This window comes from Hyperoodon ampullatus (assembly GCF_949752795.1).
Source record: "Hyperoodon ampullatus genome assembly, chromosome: 5".
Classification (NCBI taxonomy): domain Eukaryota; kingdom Metazoa; phylum Chordata; class Mammalia; order Artiodactyla; family Ziphiidae; genus Hyperoodon; species Hyperoodon ampullatus.
This window is the reverse complement of record NC_136918.1, coordinates 121,328,554-121,346,843: the sequence shown is the minus strand read 5'-3', so window position 1 is coordinate 121,346,843 and position 18,290 is coordinate 121,328,554. Positions and strand designations below refer to the sequence as shown.

The following is an 18,290-nucleotide window of genomic DNA, read 5'->3' as shown; positions in this document are numbered from 1 at the left end:
TCTTCACCAATAATCTACCATATATCATTTATGAAACTGCTATAGATCTTTTAGAGAGAAGACAGTGCAGTAATGAAGAAATAATGTAATAAACAATCTAGTTAGTAGAAGAGGACATACCTCTTAACCCACTTACCATAAATATTGTTTTGAATGAAAACAAATTCATTAGATCATAAGATATGCTTTGGTTTTCTTTATTTTTAATATAGTTGTCATTATATCTTTAAAAATATTAAACATGTTAATGGGTGAAGAAAATAGCTAGTTTTTATCTTTTATGTGAAAAACACTTTATACTTAAACAGTACTTTGTTCCCTGTAGGTATTATCATGTGTAAGATTATTTTTGCATCCATTTGTTTCAGTGCAAAACCATTGATTCTAGGTCTGACAAGATATGGTGTGTTATATTGTCTCTCTTAAATATAAATTTTTCTATATAATTATGATGAATAAATAGATATCTTTCTTAAATGGGTAAAATAAAGCAAATATTTTGCATAGGTAAATTTATAGAGAGAATGCATAGAGATTCTGGAAATTCATCAAATGTATCACAATCAAATTATAATTAAATAAATAAATAAGAACATTCAGGATGAGAAAGGATGAAATGGAAACTCTGGTAGATCAGATGCCCTTTGAATGAATATTCAAACTGCACTCGATGTTTTGTAATATATTTATACTCTAATCCCTAACTTAAAACCAACTTTACTTTATTCCAGCGTCTTTGGAGAATTTCTCTACGATAAGTCCTGCAACAACTTCAGGTCAGTACTTATAGCATTGCAAAATGTATAATTTGGTGATCATAAAACTTTATGACATTAGGCAAGGATTCCATTTTTTTTCTGGTGGCTCTTTCTAAATGAGATATTTAGTCTTCATATCAAAATGTATAAAGCATACATTTGGTTAGGAATAACATAGTTCATAATATTACAAAGTTCATAGTGCCTAGTTATATATACAAGGATATGAATTTCCAATGCCCCTTTCATATTTTAAATTCTATATATGTATGTATGCACATATTATGGGTGAGAGTGTGTTTGTGTGTGTGCATGTGTGTGATCTCAAAATATGGCTCTGATCATGCAGCCTTGGAAATGAAACCCTGACATTTGTAAGGTCACTATAAATGAAGGAAAGGAGTTTAAAATATAATGAAATGATAACTTTCAAAATGTATCATACTCTTTGGAAAGGACAATCTAAAGTTTAAAGTTAACTTTGCTCTATTCCAGCATTTTCTCCACCCTATGTTTCTAACTACAATTGGTCACTACCTCTTAACTTTGTCTTATCAAGATCATACTGACTATCAAAAGAGTGCTTTGAGAAATTATCAATCATTTAAAAACTAACCTGAGTTATCTTAAAATGGAAAATCATTCTGTTGTAGAAAAATTATTCAAATTGAAGTCAAAAGAATTGAACACTAATCCTGTCTGTCAACTACCAGAATCACTGGGCATTTCACCTTCTCAAAATCTGCTTCCCATAAATTGTAAATAATAAAATTTTCTAAATATTTTAGAAGTCATCACAAGTATCGAATTCATATAAAAATGATATTTAAAGTGTAAGTTGTTATAAAACTCTAACCACATTACTTTTAGTGTTATCCATAATCATGACCAATTTTATAATATTTGAAAAATCTATTTGTTTGAATTATCTACTTGGACCAGGTACCATATTTTACAAACATTATCTCATTTAATTCTCTGAATGATTCTGTAGAGAGTAATATTTTTTCTACTTAAAAATACATAAGTAATAAAGAATGTGCCCAGAGTCACACAGCTATTAATTATCAAAGTCAGGAATTCCTCTGGACTCCAGAGCCCATGTTCTAAGCATAACTCAAGCTCCTATTTCAAACAATAGCAGATTAATCTAGAACATTTTAGTCTACAGCCATTAATGAATTCTTATGTTTAGTTATTGATAATTAAAAAAACATCATCTTCATTATTTAAAAAGTAAGAACATCTAAAAACCTCTGCTCTACAGCTCTAAAAGTCAACGAAAACATAAAAGATTTATTTTTAGCTCCAGATACAAATGATATATTCTTAAGTTAATAAATATTAATAATTCATAGTAATTTTTAAAACTCTCAAGTAAAATATTAAACAGAAGGAATTCCTAATAATCAGTTTTAAAATGTAATTGTTATTTTTATGTCATTTATTTTTACTGACAAGCTAACTACCAGCAGTCCTCTGGCAACTACAGGTCAGTTTTAATATTATTTCTCTTATTTAAAAAAAAAACTTTTTGTTAATATTTTATTTTGACTCCTGAGAATTCTCTGATAACACAGCAGTTAACAGTACCCTTATTTAATAGATAAGAAAACTAGAGCATCAAACTTTATACTTTTAGCCTAATATTTTACCAAAACATAGCAATATATTTGAGGCAATCAAGGCCTGGATTATCTGATCTCACTTCAGTCCTTCGTCTATTAGAACCATGGTTAGTACCTTTTGCTAAGAATGCCACCAATAGGATCAAAATGTCTGCCAAAAAGGATGTAGGTTTCATAGGATGTGAGGGAATTTTTTCTCTAATTATTCTCTCTGCATGCAAGGGAGACGTGCTTGCTCTCTCCTCTTAACACGGTATGGTTGCCAAACCAGTACCAAAGTTGCCTTGGATTCATTCATTCAGCAATTTTTCATTAAATGCCTACCTTGTGCCAACTCCTGGTATGTATCTGTAATGTGACAATTTTTCTGGATTCCTAGTAATTGTCTACTGTGCCTTTGTCTATGTGCTGGTTAACCAAAATGTCTTCTCTTGCCCTAACTTAATCTTCATGTTAAGTGGTCTGGATGTGAACCTAATCTCTTTAGGTTAAACTCCATAAAGGCAATAATGTGTGGATCATCAGCTCCAAAAATAATACTGCCATTTTTATGTTATTAGAATTTATATCAAATGTTATATACATACAAGGAGAGAACATTTGTGAAATTATAAATGATCTCTGAGTAACACAATAATTCTTGGATAAAATGGTTGGTGTGATGTTTGAAAAGCAGAATGATATATGAATCATTAATCAAAATGCTTTATGAAACAAGTCATCCCACCTCTAAACTATAGAGGTCTTTTGTGGTAGGATAAGCCTGCCTGGAGTTGTATGTAGGTATTAACCATATAGTAGCACAACATATTAAAAAATAAAACTGCTCTTCAGCCCATAGTCCCTTATCCAATGTAGAAAACTATTTACAGCCTCTAAAATCACCTTTCAACACACTTTCAAAAAATGATTTTAGGATCTATAGTGACTAATTCCTTTAATCTAAAAATAAACTGAAAAAATAATTTTAATATATTTTGAGAAATTTGTTTCTAAAACTTTAAAAGTCAGCAACAAATATCTACTGATTTACTGATTCACTGAGTGATTCATATAACCCACAGTTATTGAGGACCTCTTAGGTATATAAAATGCCCTAAGAGAAATATGTGGAATGACTTAGGGGTGGGGGGAAAGTGTTAAAGCAAGAAATCCTTGGACTTAAATTTTCCCCCTTACTCTCCTAAAGACAAACCCACTAAAATTATAAAAAGTGGCTGAACCATATGACCAGTTCCTTGCAGGACTATGTCTTGTCCAAAAGGTCCATAAGAAATTTGTCCACACCAAAAAGGTCCTTGATAATTTGGTCCTGTCCAGAATTATTTGGCATGGACCAAATATGCTCATGGACATTTTATATAATACCAAATTTTAAGGACCTTTTGGAATGGACCAAATGTCTTATGGACCAAAATATCTCACAGGTCAAAGGTCTTGTGACATATTGGTCAGTATCAAAAGTTGGCTAACAGCCCAGTTTCTTCTGGCCAAAGGAGATGGAGAATGGGGAACAGAGAGCAAGAGGGTAATACTCAACCTGTACTTTTCTCTCCTATGGAGTGGAATAGAAATCTCCTTTCTTACATGTAAACTATAAGAATGGGATCAGTACATATTTAGTCCTATCTTTCACTCTTTATGTAAGCATTTGATAATCAAAATGAAGACCAAAAACTAACATACAATTTTCAAACATTGAAAGTGTGTGGGTGAATCCACTATAACCATTTCCACCAATTGCTGTACACGTCACTTTTGATAAGTTACCTAGTCTGCGTGAACTTTGTAGTTATTATCTGAAAGACAAAGATTTAGGTATATTTCTTAGAGTGGTCGTGAAGAAGAGAAATAATACAGATACAAATTAATGACTAGCATAAAGAGGGACACATGTTAGATCCTTTCTCCTTTCCCCCTTCAGACTTAGACCAAAAAAAAAAGCAGCTGGATACTTTTTTAAAAACACTTTTCAAAAACTAAACTAAGGTTAGGACAAGATTACTGTATTCAGTAATGCTCATTTTAATCTGATCATTTATTTGACCAAAAAAACTCCATATCCAAAGCATTCCTATTATTGGAGACTGTACTGAATTATTTTACTCAATCCTCAAAAAATTATAATAAGGTAAGTAGGTGGCAAAATATCACATTCCCTCTTTTACTGGATCCATGAGTCCCCAGTCATCCTTTCTATTTATTCCTCTCATATGTCAAGATACTATAAATCTATAGAAGGGAGAGAGACAATTAAACTTGAAAACCGCAGTTTCCAAGCAATAATTTATTATGAATATGCCTTTCAGGGATGTTAACTTTATTCTCATTTTTTATATGCCTGGAAGACAGAGTGTGAGAAAAATCAGCAAATGCATGCATCATATACCTGAGCGTTAGTAATATTATAAATTCTGCCACAGATAATTTTTATATGATAGCTGGTACAAAGTCCATGAGGATTATGTTCTATTGCTCAACTGTCTTTGTTGCCAATTACTGTAAAGTTCTACTAACCCATTTGGAAGAGTAAAGGAAGAGATGGGAACCAAGGTTGCATTATACCGATTTGATTTCTGGCTGCTACAGTGTGCCTGAGAGGGGCCCTTTTGGGCAATTGTTCATATGCTTGAAGGGTTTCTAGAATACGGCTTGTTCTAGTCTTCTGTTGCTTCCTGTGTAGGCAATGACTGCAAAAAAACAAAAGTTTCACTATCATGGGCTTTCTCAATCTCCAACAAAATGCAATTTGCCACAATTCCACTATGTGGAGGGGTTTGGGGACTGAAGAAAAGGAACTGGCTGATTAGGTGAAGAGCATAAAGTTGGGTCAAGAGAAGGTAAGGCAGAATTATACTCCTCAAATGAATTAATTGCCCCAGGACGAAGACACAGGCACTGTAACCAACACCAAATGTATTTTGACTTTAAGTATTTTTTTCTCTGCATTTGAGGAAAAAATATGCATATATTGCTAAGCACTCTCCTCTAATTTAAGACATTCCTATGCACATGATAACAGAATTAAAGTAACTTTCCACTATAATTTCATTTGAATTGACCAGTCATAGTCTTGCTAAATAGATTAAATTTGTTCTTTTAAAGTAGATGAGAATTTCTGTAAGGTGATATCTCTTTTTCTAATACAGTACAGTGAAATGAACTTGGTCTCTCAAGGCAGGCATTCATGGATTCAGGTTCTGATCCCATTACTAAGTAAGCTATTAAAGGAGACAATTACCAGGAATTGGGTTTAATTTGTTTCATCTTTGGCCACCAAGCGTTATTACCCCTATTTAAGTAACAGAGAAAATAAAAATCAAAGATTTCCAAAATGTGATATTCAAATTACTGTCTTGTGTGTAATACTTCTTATAACTGGTTTGGAAGAAAACAAATAATGGATTTCAGTCTTCTTATCCTCCACAATGCTTAGCACAGAGTCTGCACAAAGTAGGCACAAGAGATTCCTCACCCCAAATCACTGGACATTGATACGGCTGTGAATCACTCTGAAGTAAACATATTTCAGTGTGTACTGACTCCTTCATAATATAAATATAAACAGTTACTTAAAACCTTCCATTTGCAGAATTCCAAATAATACTAATTTATTGGTGGGTTTTCATAGTTTGCCAAAAAATTAATATCCAGAAGATAAAATATCATATAGATATAACAATATGTCAATCTTTTTCCCACTCAAGAAAACAGCAACTAATATTCAGACAATTTGAACAGCTTTTAATAAGTAGAACCAATTATTATTCTCTTTGTGCACATTTCCTTAAATAGAACTTCTTAACTCCTTTGCTAAAAATTCCCTCTTGAGAAGTACACTACAGATTTCCTAGAAAAGAAGAAATACTAGAACAAAAATTAAGGAATGAAATGGCAAGCTAAGGAGTACAAAAATCAAAGGACTCTAGCTTTAAGAATGGAAGGTCATTTAAAAAAACTGGCATCTGGGTAATTTCTGTAATAGTTAATGTGTTAACCAATTGTTTTCTTGGGAATTGAAATCATATATGTGTACATAAGGAGATGAGATGGAGACAGCAGACTAGGTAAAAATAAAATCTGATAAAATTCCAAAACACACTTCTTTATATAACAAAACTATATTCATATTTTCCATATTGGTTTTTATTTTTTAACATCTTTATTGGAGTATAATTACCTTACAATGTTGTGTTAGTTTCTGCTGTATAACAAAGTGAATCAGCTATATGTATACATATATCCCCATACCTCTTCCCTCTTGCATCTCCCTCCCTTCCACCCTCTCTATCCCACCCCTCTAGATGGGCAAAAAGCACCGAGCTGATTCCCCTGTGCTATGAGGCTGCTTCCCACTAGCTATCTATTTTACATTTGATAGTGTATATATATCCATGCCACACTCTCACTTCATCCCAGCTTACCCTTCGCTCTCCCCTAGTCCTCAAGTCCATTCTCTATGTCTGCATCTTTATTCCTCTCCTGCCCCTAGGTTCTTCAGAACCATTATTATTATATTTTTTAGATTCCATATACATGCGTTAGCATACAATATTTGTTTTTCTCTTTCTGACTTTCTTCATTCTGTATGACAGGCTCTTAGTACATCCACCTCACTACAAAGAACTCAATTTCATTTCTTTTTATGGCTGAGTAATATTCCATTGTATATATGTGCCACATCTTCTTTATCCATTCATCTGTCGATGGAAATTCAGGTTGCTTCCATGCCCTGGCTATTGTAAATAGAGCTGCAATGAACATTGTGGTACTTGACTATTTTTTAACTATGGTTTTCTCAGGGTATATGCCCAAGAGTGGGATTGCTGAGTTGTATGACAGTTCTATTTTTAGTTTTTTAAGGAACCTCCATGCTATTCTCCACAGTGGCTGTATCAATTTACATTCCCACCAACAGTGCAAGAGGGTCCCCTTTTCACCACACCCTCTCCAGCATTTATTGTTTGTAGATTTTTTGATGATGGCCATTCTGACTGCTGTGAGCTGATACCTCATTGTAGTTTTAATTTGCATTTCTCTAAAGATTAGTGATGTTGAGCATCCTTTCATGTGTTTGCTGGCGATCTATATATCTTCTTTGGAGAAATGTCTATTTAGGTTTTCTGCCCATTTTTGGACTGGGTTGTTTGTTTTTTGGATATTGAGCTGCATAAGCTGCTTGTAAGTTTTGGAGATTAATCCTTTGTCAGTTGCTTCAATTGCAAATATTTTTTCGCATTCTGAGAGTTGTCTTTCCATCTTGTTTATGGTTTCCTTTGCTGTGCAAAAGCTTTTTAGTTTCATTAGGTCCCATTTGTTTATTTTTTATTTTATTTCCATTTGTCTAGAGGGTGGGTCAAAGAGATTCTTGCTGTGATTTATGCCATAGAACGTTCTGCCTATGATTTCCTCTAAGAGTTTTATAGTGTCTGGCCTTACATTTGGGTCTTCAATCCATTTTGAGTTAATTTTTGTGTACAGGGTTAGGGAGTGTTCTAATTTCATTCTTCTACATGTGGCTGTCCAGTTTTCCCAGCATCACTTATTGAAGAGGCTGTCGTTTCTCCATTGTATATTCTTGCCTCATTTATCAAAAATAATGTGACCATATGTGCATGGGTTTATCTCTGGGCTTTCTATCCTGTTCCATTGATCTATATTTCTGTTTTTGTGCCAGTACCATATTGTCTTGATTACTGTAGCTTTGTAGTATTGTCTGAAGTCCAGGAGCCTGATTCCTCAAGCTTGGGTTTCCTTTCTCAAGATTGCTTTGGCTATTCGTGGTCTTTTGTGTCTCCATACACATTGTGAAATTTTTTGTTCTAGTTTGGTGGAAAATGGCATTGGTAGTTTGATAGTGATTGCATTGAATATGTAGATTGCTTTGGGTAGTAGAGTCATTTTCACAATATTGATTCTTCCAATCCAGGAACATGGTATATCTCTCCATCTATTTGTATCATCTTTAATTTCTTTCATCAGTGTCTTGTATTTTTCTGCATACAGGTCTTTTGTCTCCTTAGGTAGGTTTATTTCTAGGTATTTTATTCTTTTGGTTGCAATGGTAAATAGGAGTGCTTCCTTAATTTCTCTTTCAGAATTTTCATCATTAGTGTATAGGAATGCAAGAGATTTCTGTGCATTCATTTTGTATCCTGCTACTTTACCAAATTCATTGATTAGCTCTCGTAGTTTTCTGGTAGCATCTTTAGGATTCTTTATGTATAGTATCATGTCGTCTGCAAACAGTGACAGTTTTACTTCTTCTTTTCTGATTTGGATTCCTTTTATTTCTTTTTCTTCTCTGATTTCTGTGGCAAAACTTCCAAAACTATGTTGAATAATATTGGTGAGAGTGGCAACCTTGTCTTGTTCCTGATCTTAGAGGAAATGCTTTCAGTTTTTCACCATTGAAAATGATGTTGACTGTGGGTTTGTTATATATGGCCTTTATTATGTTGAGGTAAGTTCCCTCTATGCCTACTTTCTGGAGAGTTTTTATCATAAATGTGTGTTGAATTTTGTTGAAAGCTTTTTCTAAATCTGTAGAGATGATCATATGGTTTTTATCCTTTAGTTTATTAATCTGGTTTATCACATTGATTGATTTGCATATAATGAAGAATCCTTGCATTCCTGGGATAAACCCCACCTGATCATGGTGTATGATCCTTTTAATATGCTGTTGGAGTCTGTTTGCTAGTATTTTGTTGAGGATTTTTGCATCTATGTTCATCAGTGATATTGGCCTGTAGTTTTCTTTCTTTGTGACATTTTTATCTGGTTTTGGTATCAGGTTGATGGTGGCCTTGTAGAATGAGTTTGGGAGTGTTCCTCCCTCTGCTATATTTTGAAAGAGTTGAGAAGGATAGGTGTTAGTGCTTCCTTAAATGTTTGATAGAATTCGCCTGTGAAGCCATCTGGTCCTGGGCTTTTGTTTGTTGGAAGATATTTAATCACAGTCTCAATTTCAGTGCTTGTGATTGGTTTGTTTATATATTCTATTTCTTCCTGATTCAGTCTCGGAAGGTTGTGCTTTTCTAAGAATTTGTCCATTTCTTCCAGGTTGTCCATTTTATTGGCATATAATTCCTTGTAGTAATCTCTCATGATCCTTTGTATTTCTGCAGTGTCAGTTGTTACTTCTCCTTTTTCATTTCTAATTCTATTAATTTGAGTCTTCTCCCTCTCTTTCTTGATGAGTCTGGCTAAAGGTTTATCAATTTTGTTTATCTTTTCAAAGAACCAGCTTTCAGTTGTACTGATCTTTGATATTGTTTTCTTCATTTGTTTTTCATTTATTTCTGATCTGGTCTTTATGATTTCTTTCCTTCTGCTAACTTTGGGTTTTTTTTTTTGTTGTTGTTGTTATTTCTCTAATTTCTTTAAGTGTAAGGTTAGGTTGTTTCTTTGAGATGTTTCTTGTTTCTTGAGATAGGATTGTATTGCTATAAACTTCCCTCTTAGATCTGTTTTGCTGCATTCCATAGGTATTGGGTCATCGTGTTTTCTTTGTCATTTGTTTCTAGGTATTCTTTGATTTCCTCTTTGATTTCTTCAGTGATCTCTTGGTCATTAAGTAGTGTATTGTTTAGCCTCCTTGTGTTAGTATTTTTTACACGTTTTCCTGTAATTGATATCTTGTCTCATAGTGTTCTGGTTGGAAAAGATACTTGTTATGATTTCAAATTTCTTAAATCTACCAAAGCGTGATTTGTGACCCAAGATATGATCTATCCTGGAGAATGCTCCATGAGTACTTGGGAAGAAAGTGTATAATTTTATTTTTGGTTGGAATATCCTATAAATATGAATTAAGTCCACCTTGTTTAATGTATCATTTAAAGCTTGTGTTTCCTTATTTATTTTCATTTTGGATGATCTGTCCATTTGTGAAAGTGGGGTGTTAATGTCCCCTATAATTATTGTGTTACTGTTGATTTCCCCTTTTATGGCTGTTAGCATTTTCCGTATGTATAGAGGTGCTCCTATGTTGAGTGAATAAATATTTATAATTGTTATAGTTTCTTCTTGGATTGATCCCTTGATCATTATGTAGTTTCTTTCTTGGTCTCTTGTAATAGTCTTTATTTTAAAGTCTATTTTGTCTGATATGAGAATTGTTATCCCAGCTTTTTTTGATTTCCATTTGCATTGAATATCTTTTTCCATCCACTCACTTTCAGTCTGTATGTGTTCCTAGGTCTGAAGTGGGGGTCTTATAGACAGCATATATACAGGTCTTGTTTTTGTATCCATTCAGGCAGTCTATGTCTTTTGGTTGGAGCATTTAGTCCATTTACATGTAAGGTAGTTATCAATATGTATGTTCCTGTTACTATATTCTTAATTGTTTGGGGTTTGTTATTGTAGGTCTTTTCCTGCCTAGAGAAGTTCCTTTAGCATTTGTTGTAAAGCTGGTTTGGTGGTGCTGAATTCTCTTAGCTTTTACTTGTCTGTAAAGGTTTTAATTTTTCCATCAAATTTGAATGAGCTCCTTGCTGGGGAGAGTAATCTTTGTTGTAGGTTTTTCTCTTTCATTACTTTAAATATGTCTTGCCACTCCCTTCTGGCTTGCAGAGTTTCTCCTGAAAGTTCAGCTGTTAACCTTATGGGGATTCCCTTATATGTTATTTCTTGTCTTTCCCTTGCTGCTTTTAATATTTTTTCTTTGTATTTACTTTTTCATAGTTTGATTAATATGTGTCTTGGCATGTTTCCCCTTGGGTTTATACTGTAAAGGACTCTCTGCGCTTCCTGGACTTGATTGACTATATCCTTTCCCAAGCTAGGGAAGTTTTCAACTATAATCTCTTCAAATATTTTCTCAGTCCCTTTCTTTTTTTCTTCCTGTTCTGGGACCCCTATAATTTGAATGTTGGTGCATTTAATATTGTCTCAGATGTCTCTAAGACTGTCCTCAATTCTTTTCATTCTTTTTTCTTTATTCTGTTCTGCTGTAGTTATTTCCACTATTTTATCTTTCAGGTCACTTATCCGTTTTTGTGCCTGTTATTCTGCTATTGATCACTCCTAGAGAATTTTAAATTTCATTTATTGTGTTGTTCATCACGTTTGTTTGCTCTTTAATTCTTCTAGGTCCTTGTTAAACATTTCTTATATTTTCTCCATTCTATTTCCAAGATTTTGGATCACCTTTACTATCATTACTCTGGATTCTTTTTCAGATAAACTGCCTATTTCCTCTTCATTTGTTTGGCCTGGTGAGTTTTCACCTTGCCCCTTCATTTTCTGTGTGTTTTCCTGTCTTCTCATTTTACTTAACTTACTGTGTTTGGGGTCTCCTTTTAGTAGGCTGCAGGTTCATAGTTCCTGTTGTTTTTGGTGTCTGCCCCCAGTAGCTAAGGTTGATTCAATGGGTTGGGTAGGTTTACTGGTGGAGGGGACTGGTGCCTGTGTTCTGGTGGATGAGACTGGATCTTGTCTTTCTGGTGGGTAGGACCATGTCAGGTGGTGTGTTTTGTGGTGTCTGTGACCTTTTTATGATTTTAGGCAGCCTCTCTGCTAATAGGTGTGATTGTGTTCTTGTCTTGCTAGTTGTTTGGCATAGGGTGTCCAGCACTGTAGCTTTCTGGTCGTTGAGTGGAGCTGGGTCTTAGCCTTGACCAGGAGATCTCTGGAAGAGCTTTCACCATTTTATTTTATGTGGAATCAGGAGGTCCCTTGTGGACCAGTGCCCTGAACTTGGCTCTCCCACCTCAGAGGCACTGGCCTGACACCCGTCCAGAGCACCAAGACCCTGTCAGCCACACGGCTCAGAAGAAAAGGGAGAAAAGAAGAAAAAATGAAAGAAAAAAATAAAATAAAGTTATTAAAATAAAAAAATTGTTAAAAATAAAAAAATTAAAAAGTAATAAAAATAAAGGAAAGAAATAAAGACGAGAGCAATCAAACCAAAAAACAAATTCACTAATGATAACAAGCGTTAAAAACTAAAAGAAAAACAATATGTGGACAGACAGAACCCTAGGATAAAGGTAAAAGCAAAGCTATACAGACAAAATCACCCAAAGAAGCATACAGATGCACACTCACAAAATGAGAAAAAAGAAATATATAGATATATATAAAGGAAGAGAGCTACCAAATCAATAAACAAATCTACCAATGATAATAAACTCTAAATACTAAACTAAGACAAACATAAAACCAGAAACAAATTAGATGCAGAAAGCAAACCCCAAGTCTACAGTTGCTCCCAAAGTCCACTGCCTCAATTTTGGGATGATTCGTTGTCTATTCAGGTATTCCAGAGATGCAGGGTACATCAAGTTGATTGTGGAGATTTAATCCGCTGCTCCTGAGGCTGCTGGGAGAAATTTCCTTTTCTCTTCTTTGTTCACACATTTCCTGGGGTTCAGCTTTGGATTTGTCTCCACCTCTGCCTGTAGGTTGTCTGAGGGCATCTGTTCTTTGCCCAGACAGGATGGGGTTAAAGGAGGAGCTGATTCGGGGGCTCTGGCTCACTCAGGTTGGGGGGAGGGATGGGTACGGATGCGGGGCGAGCCTGCGGCGGAGGGTGACCTGATGTTGCAACAGCCTGAGGCGCGCCATGTGTTCTCCTGGGAAAGTTGTCCCTGGATCACGGGACCCTGGCAGTGGCGGGCTGCACAGGCTCCCGGTAGGGGAGGTGTGCATAGTGACCTGTGTTTGCACACAGTCTTCTTGGTGGCTGGAGCAGCAGCCTTCGCATCTCATGCCCGTCTCTGGGGTCCACACTGATGGCTGCAGCTCGCGCCCGTCTCTGGAGCTCCTTTAAGCAGCGCTCTGAATCCCCTCTTCTCTCGCACCAGGAAACAAAGAGGCAAGAAAAAGTCTCTTGCCTCTTCGGCAGCTCCAGACTTTTTCCCGGACTCCCTCCCGGCCAGCCGTGGTGCACTAACCCCTTCAGGCTGTGTTCACTCCGCCAACCCCAGTCCTCTCCCTGCGCTCCGACCGAAGCCCGAGTCTCAGCTCCCAGCCCCGCCCGCCCCGGCGGGTGAGCAGACAAGCCTCTCGGGCTGGTGAGTGCTGGTCGGCACCGATCCTCTGCGCTGGAATCTCTCCGCTTTGCCCTTTGCACCCCTGTTGCTGCGCTGTCCTCTGTGGCTCTGGTGCTTCCCCCCTACCCACCCACCATCTTTGCCAGTAAAGGGGCTTCCTAGTGTGTGGAAACCTTTCTTCCTTCACAGCTCCTTCCCAGAGGTGCAGGTCACTTCCCTAGTCTTTGTCTCTGTTTATTCCTGTTTCTTTTGCCCTACCCAGGTACGTGGGGAGTTTCTTGCCTTTTGGGAGGTCTGAGGTCTTCTGCCAGCGTTCTGTAGGTGTTCTGTAGGAGCTGTTCCACATGTACTTGTATTTCTGATGTGTTTGTGGGGAGGAAGGTGATCTCCACGTCCTACTCCTCTGCTATCTTGAAGGTCTCCCCCCCATATTGGTTTTGATATGAGGAACTTCTCTTTATTCATGGACCAAGACAGCTGAAGAGTGTTTATACACTGGAATCTGGAGATATACAGAGTACAGTCTTCACATAATATCATATTTCCACTTTCAAATCAAAATATTTCAAACTAGAGTCATTTTCTAATCCCACCAGCTGTTTCTCTTATAATCACTAACTTGACTAATGACCGTTGGTAATTCAACTGGCCACTCCAGAAGTGTACGTACCATCCTTAACATCCCCTTAGCCACTGCTCTCTGGTCAGGGGCACATCTGGTTGCTAAAGCTCATCAATTCTACTTGTAAAATAACAATTGGAATGTGCCCCATCTCTTCTGTGAGTGCAAGAGTTGAGTTCCAAACCTCATCAACTTTCACCTTGACCATTGAAACAGTTTCTCAATTGCTCTCTGAAGAGATTCCTTACTTGGCCCTGGAATTGTCTTTATGAAATATGGACTGGTCATATCACATATATATGTAAACATTTTCAATTCCATTGCTTATAGAAAAATATTTTAATATGTTAAAAGATTTTTTAAAAGTCCCCCAGAATTTGGCACTAAACTCCCTTCCTGACATGGCTTCAATTAACATCCCAACATCTAGATACAGTCCTCTGTTCTGCATATATTAATATGCTCTTTTCATATCACTATGTATACATTTCACATACCTCTCTTCCTTGTGCATTTCTAAGCATCCTCCAAAATTTAGTTTATGTGAAGATGCTTTCAATCCCTGCCTCAGAAGGAAAATAATCCATGATTTATCCCAGTCTTTGATGTTCCCATATCACTTTTTTCTGCATCATTTAAAAAATTTATTAGTTAATGAACCAGTCCCCAACTAAACTCCAAGCTCCATGAGAATAGTCTCTGCCTTACTCATCCTTTTATCTCTATCCCTTAAAAATCCATGACACAAATAAGTAGAAATAAATACTTGTAGAGTGAATGAGTGATCATTAATGAGATCAAAAGATCCCAAGGGGTGTCACTTGCCAGTGTAGTTTTGAAATTCACTCTATAAAGTTCAATAAGCAACAGACAAAATATGAAACATCAGGAAGTGAAGTTCCCATGAGAAGCATTAGATCAGACAAAATTATAATTTTCCTAGTTATATCCCCAAATCTAATTTTATAGATGCTGAACACTTAGAATTCTATTAACTACTGTTAAAGTGAGACATAGAATTTATAGAATAATGCCCTTTTTCTCATTTATTTATTTATCAAGCATTTATGGAATACTATCAACACTATGCCTTTCATGGATTAGGGACTCAACAATTAAGGACTCTCTTGATGAGTATCTCATATATATCTCATAATATGCATATGTGTTTATTCAATACCATTTTTATCATTTTTTTATTCCCTTAAGTGGGAGTATTTTGTCATTTGGGAATGGCTCTGGTTTTTATCCTTTCCTATTTTAGATGTTAGGTGATCCTTGAATTTCCCAATAGTTTATATCCACGTTAACTACAGACAATTACAAAAGTTCAATTTAGTTGTATATATACTCAGCAACCCTGTCCATAATGTTCCTAATTAAGTATTACCTTAACAGATTTATTGACAGAAACACTTTTCTTTCTCCAATTAATTTCTTGGAGTATAAGGAGAAATTTCAGAATCAAATATATGTTTAAAGCCCAGCAGATGGCAGGGCAATGCTGGTTTTAAGATTAAGAACAATAACAAAAAAATGTTATTGAGCTTAAAGATTTTCCAAAAACTTTAAACTGTCGTTGTTATTCTAATCATAGACAAAAAATATTCAAATTCTCACATTGCTTAGAAAAATAAAAACATATGTGTTTATCTAGTGGGCATGCAAATATATTTTTAGAATTACACCTAAAATTTCCAAGTCAATTTCTAGAAGTAAAATGTGTTTCTCAGTCCACCTTTATATCTAGAAATGTGGAAGAGGAGAAGGGGAAGGAAAGGACAGGTTGAGAGGTGCAAATTGATCAGATCATGGCCAGAGTATGGCATGGAGTCCTTCAGGGCCATGTTTGCACCTTTCCCCCTAAGAACCTCTGATCCAAGAAGCAAGGAGATATTGCAAAGAAATAACCTTTGGGTTTCTCATGCTCAATGCGCTGGGAATTTTAAGCGTTTTATTTTACTATAAAATAGCTTTCTTTGACAAATTTTGCTCTGCAGGATGCAAACCTTGTCTTCAGCCACTATATTTTCAAATGATAAGTTTATAAGTAAACGAAGTGGCTACTAGATACTGCAGATGATGTGATACATATTCCAATAAATTGCTCCACATTACACATTACAATCCTAGGAGGTGTAAATATTGGTGACTAAATGTTCAAACTGTAGTACTGATTTGTCGAGGTTAAAAACCAACAAAATAAACATCATATTTGACATCTATGAAGAAATATGTATCATTTCTTCAAAATTTAAAACTCTAAGTTTTTACAAAGGATCAATTCATTAAATGAAATAAATATTTCTTTTGGAAATTGAAATACATGCTTATAAATAAGCATATACTTACCCAAATGACAAAAAATACATAATAACCATCCAGACATTGTACATATCTCATTAGTTTGAAATTAAATCTACTATGTGGGAGACTTATAAATCCAATCTTTTTTTAAAAGGAAATGTCTCAGTAGAGTGCCCACCTGATTCAAGGTTGTGTGCTGATGCTCTAAAGTGTATAGCAATTGATTTATTTTGTGATGGAGAATTGAACTGTCCAGATGGCTCTGATGAAGACAATAAAATTTGTGGTAAGTGATGACCTTCCCTCCCTCTTCCCCCTTCTTTTCCATCCTCCCTCACTATGTACTCACACACATACACACACACCCTTCAAGTACCAAAAACTACTGGAGAATGAGGTATCCCAATAGCCATGTTTATAATTTACTACAAAAATCTAAAAAAAATAATTATATTAATATTTCTTAAACTTTATTTCAACTTTATGACATTAAGCATATTAATTAAACAGAATTCGATTTGACAAGTGTAGAAAGAATGCTGTGGTTAATGTCTGGGGGAGGAGATTGGCATTATTTTTCATCCCAGATTAAGCTACTACAAACTATAATGAATTTGAACACTTTTTCACCATCTTATCATAATATTGGTCATTTTATTTTTGCCATTTTAACAGTTTCTAACTCTGTAATCACTACCCCTTAATTTTGATTGTTGCCTTTATTTACCTTTTGGTAAAGAAACAAAATATATATTAAAAACTGTACTTGAGTTGTAGTTCTGTGAATAAGGGAAATCAGCTACAAATAAGATCTTCATGTTTGATCAATAAAATATCTGTGTTTCTTTTGGTAAATTTTGGCATTTGTTTTGAGTGCTAATAATTTTTTAAATCATTATTATTATTATTATTATTATTATTATTATTATTATTATTATTATTATTTAACATTTAAGTAGTACTTACTAAATGCCAAACATGGCTCTAAGTGATATAAACAGATTTCTTCTTTGGCTTATTTCATCATTTTATCACTGGGTAATATACACATGAAAGATTAGCACATAAATGTACATACAGATTGGTAAAGAATGTGAGGAACTATCTAAACGATTCTAACCTATAATTTGTTCTTGAAAAATTAAACGTCAGGAATTGGACAATTTTTTGGTGTGGTTTACAATCAGTTTAAAAATTGACCATGAGCACCATTAGTTCCCGAAATGTGAAGAGGCTTTAGTTACAATTTGCTACCCTGTGTTCTTCTATTATTTGTTACACTTTGCTCTTCTTGCTTGATGTTAATTGAAGATGAATGCTCCATTGCCAACTCAAGTTCTAAAAATTACCTATACCCTCAATATATACTTGAAAAGACAGGCAGTTTTTCTGTTTCCCAGAACCAACTCAAAAACTGGCAACTGAAGAGTCTTCTACTGAGCAATCCTAATTCAAATGTTCTTGGATAAAATTCAAACTTCAGAGTTTAGCTACATACTTTGAAGTGCACTCAGAGCATATTGGAAGAAAGTGTAGGCTACAAAATATTTTTTAATCTATTTTATATAACTAAGTTACTCAAAGAAAAAGAAAGCAACATCCTATTTTGCTATGGTTTTCAGGTAGTTTTCAAAGCCTTTCCACAGAGAATGTGATACAAGTGTGCCATCATGAGGTAATAAAGGTGATGCTGATTTATATTTCAAAAATAATGTGTATCAAAGTGAGATACATACCGTTAAGCCTGTATAATGATGATCGATAAATTTAAATGGGGAAAAATATATAAGATGAATAAGCAGAAAATGAACTACACCTATTATGTGCTCTTTACTGTCATGGAGGTTATAATTTTCATAATAAATTAGTATCCATGCTTATCTAGAAATATCCGATGTGTGGCAACTTGTCCTAAAACAAGTTATAAGGCCATGAATTATTTTTCTTAGTCATTCTAAACTCATGACATGAA

The 18,290-nt window shown here is 35.0% G+C and overlaps 1 protein-coding gene across 1 annotated transcript in view; it reads left to right on the top strand.

Annotated features, from left to right (window-relative positions):
- TMPRSS15 (transmembrane serine protease 15) overlaps nucleotides 1–18,290 on the top strand; it is a gene marked incomplete at both ends in the record, with an annotated part of 146,724 nt that overhangs the window by 11,636 nt on the left and 116,798 nt on the right. The window contains 2 exons of the mRNA XM_079705404.1: nucleotides 732–776; nucleotides 16,473–16,604. Coding sequence (XP_079561530.1) covers nucleotides 732–776; nucleotides 16,473–16,604 — 177 coding nt within the window. The remainder of the gene's footprint in view (nucleotides 1–731; nucleotides 777–16,472; nucleotides 16,605–18,290) is intronic.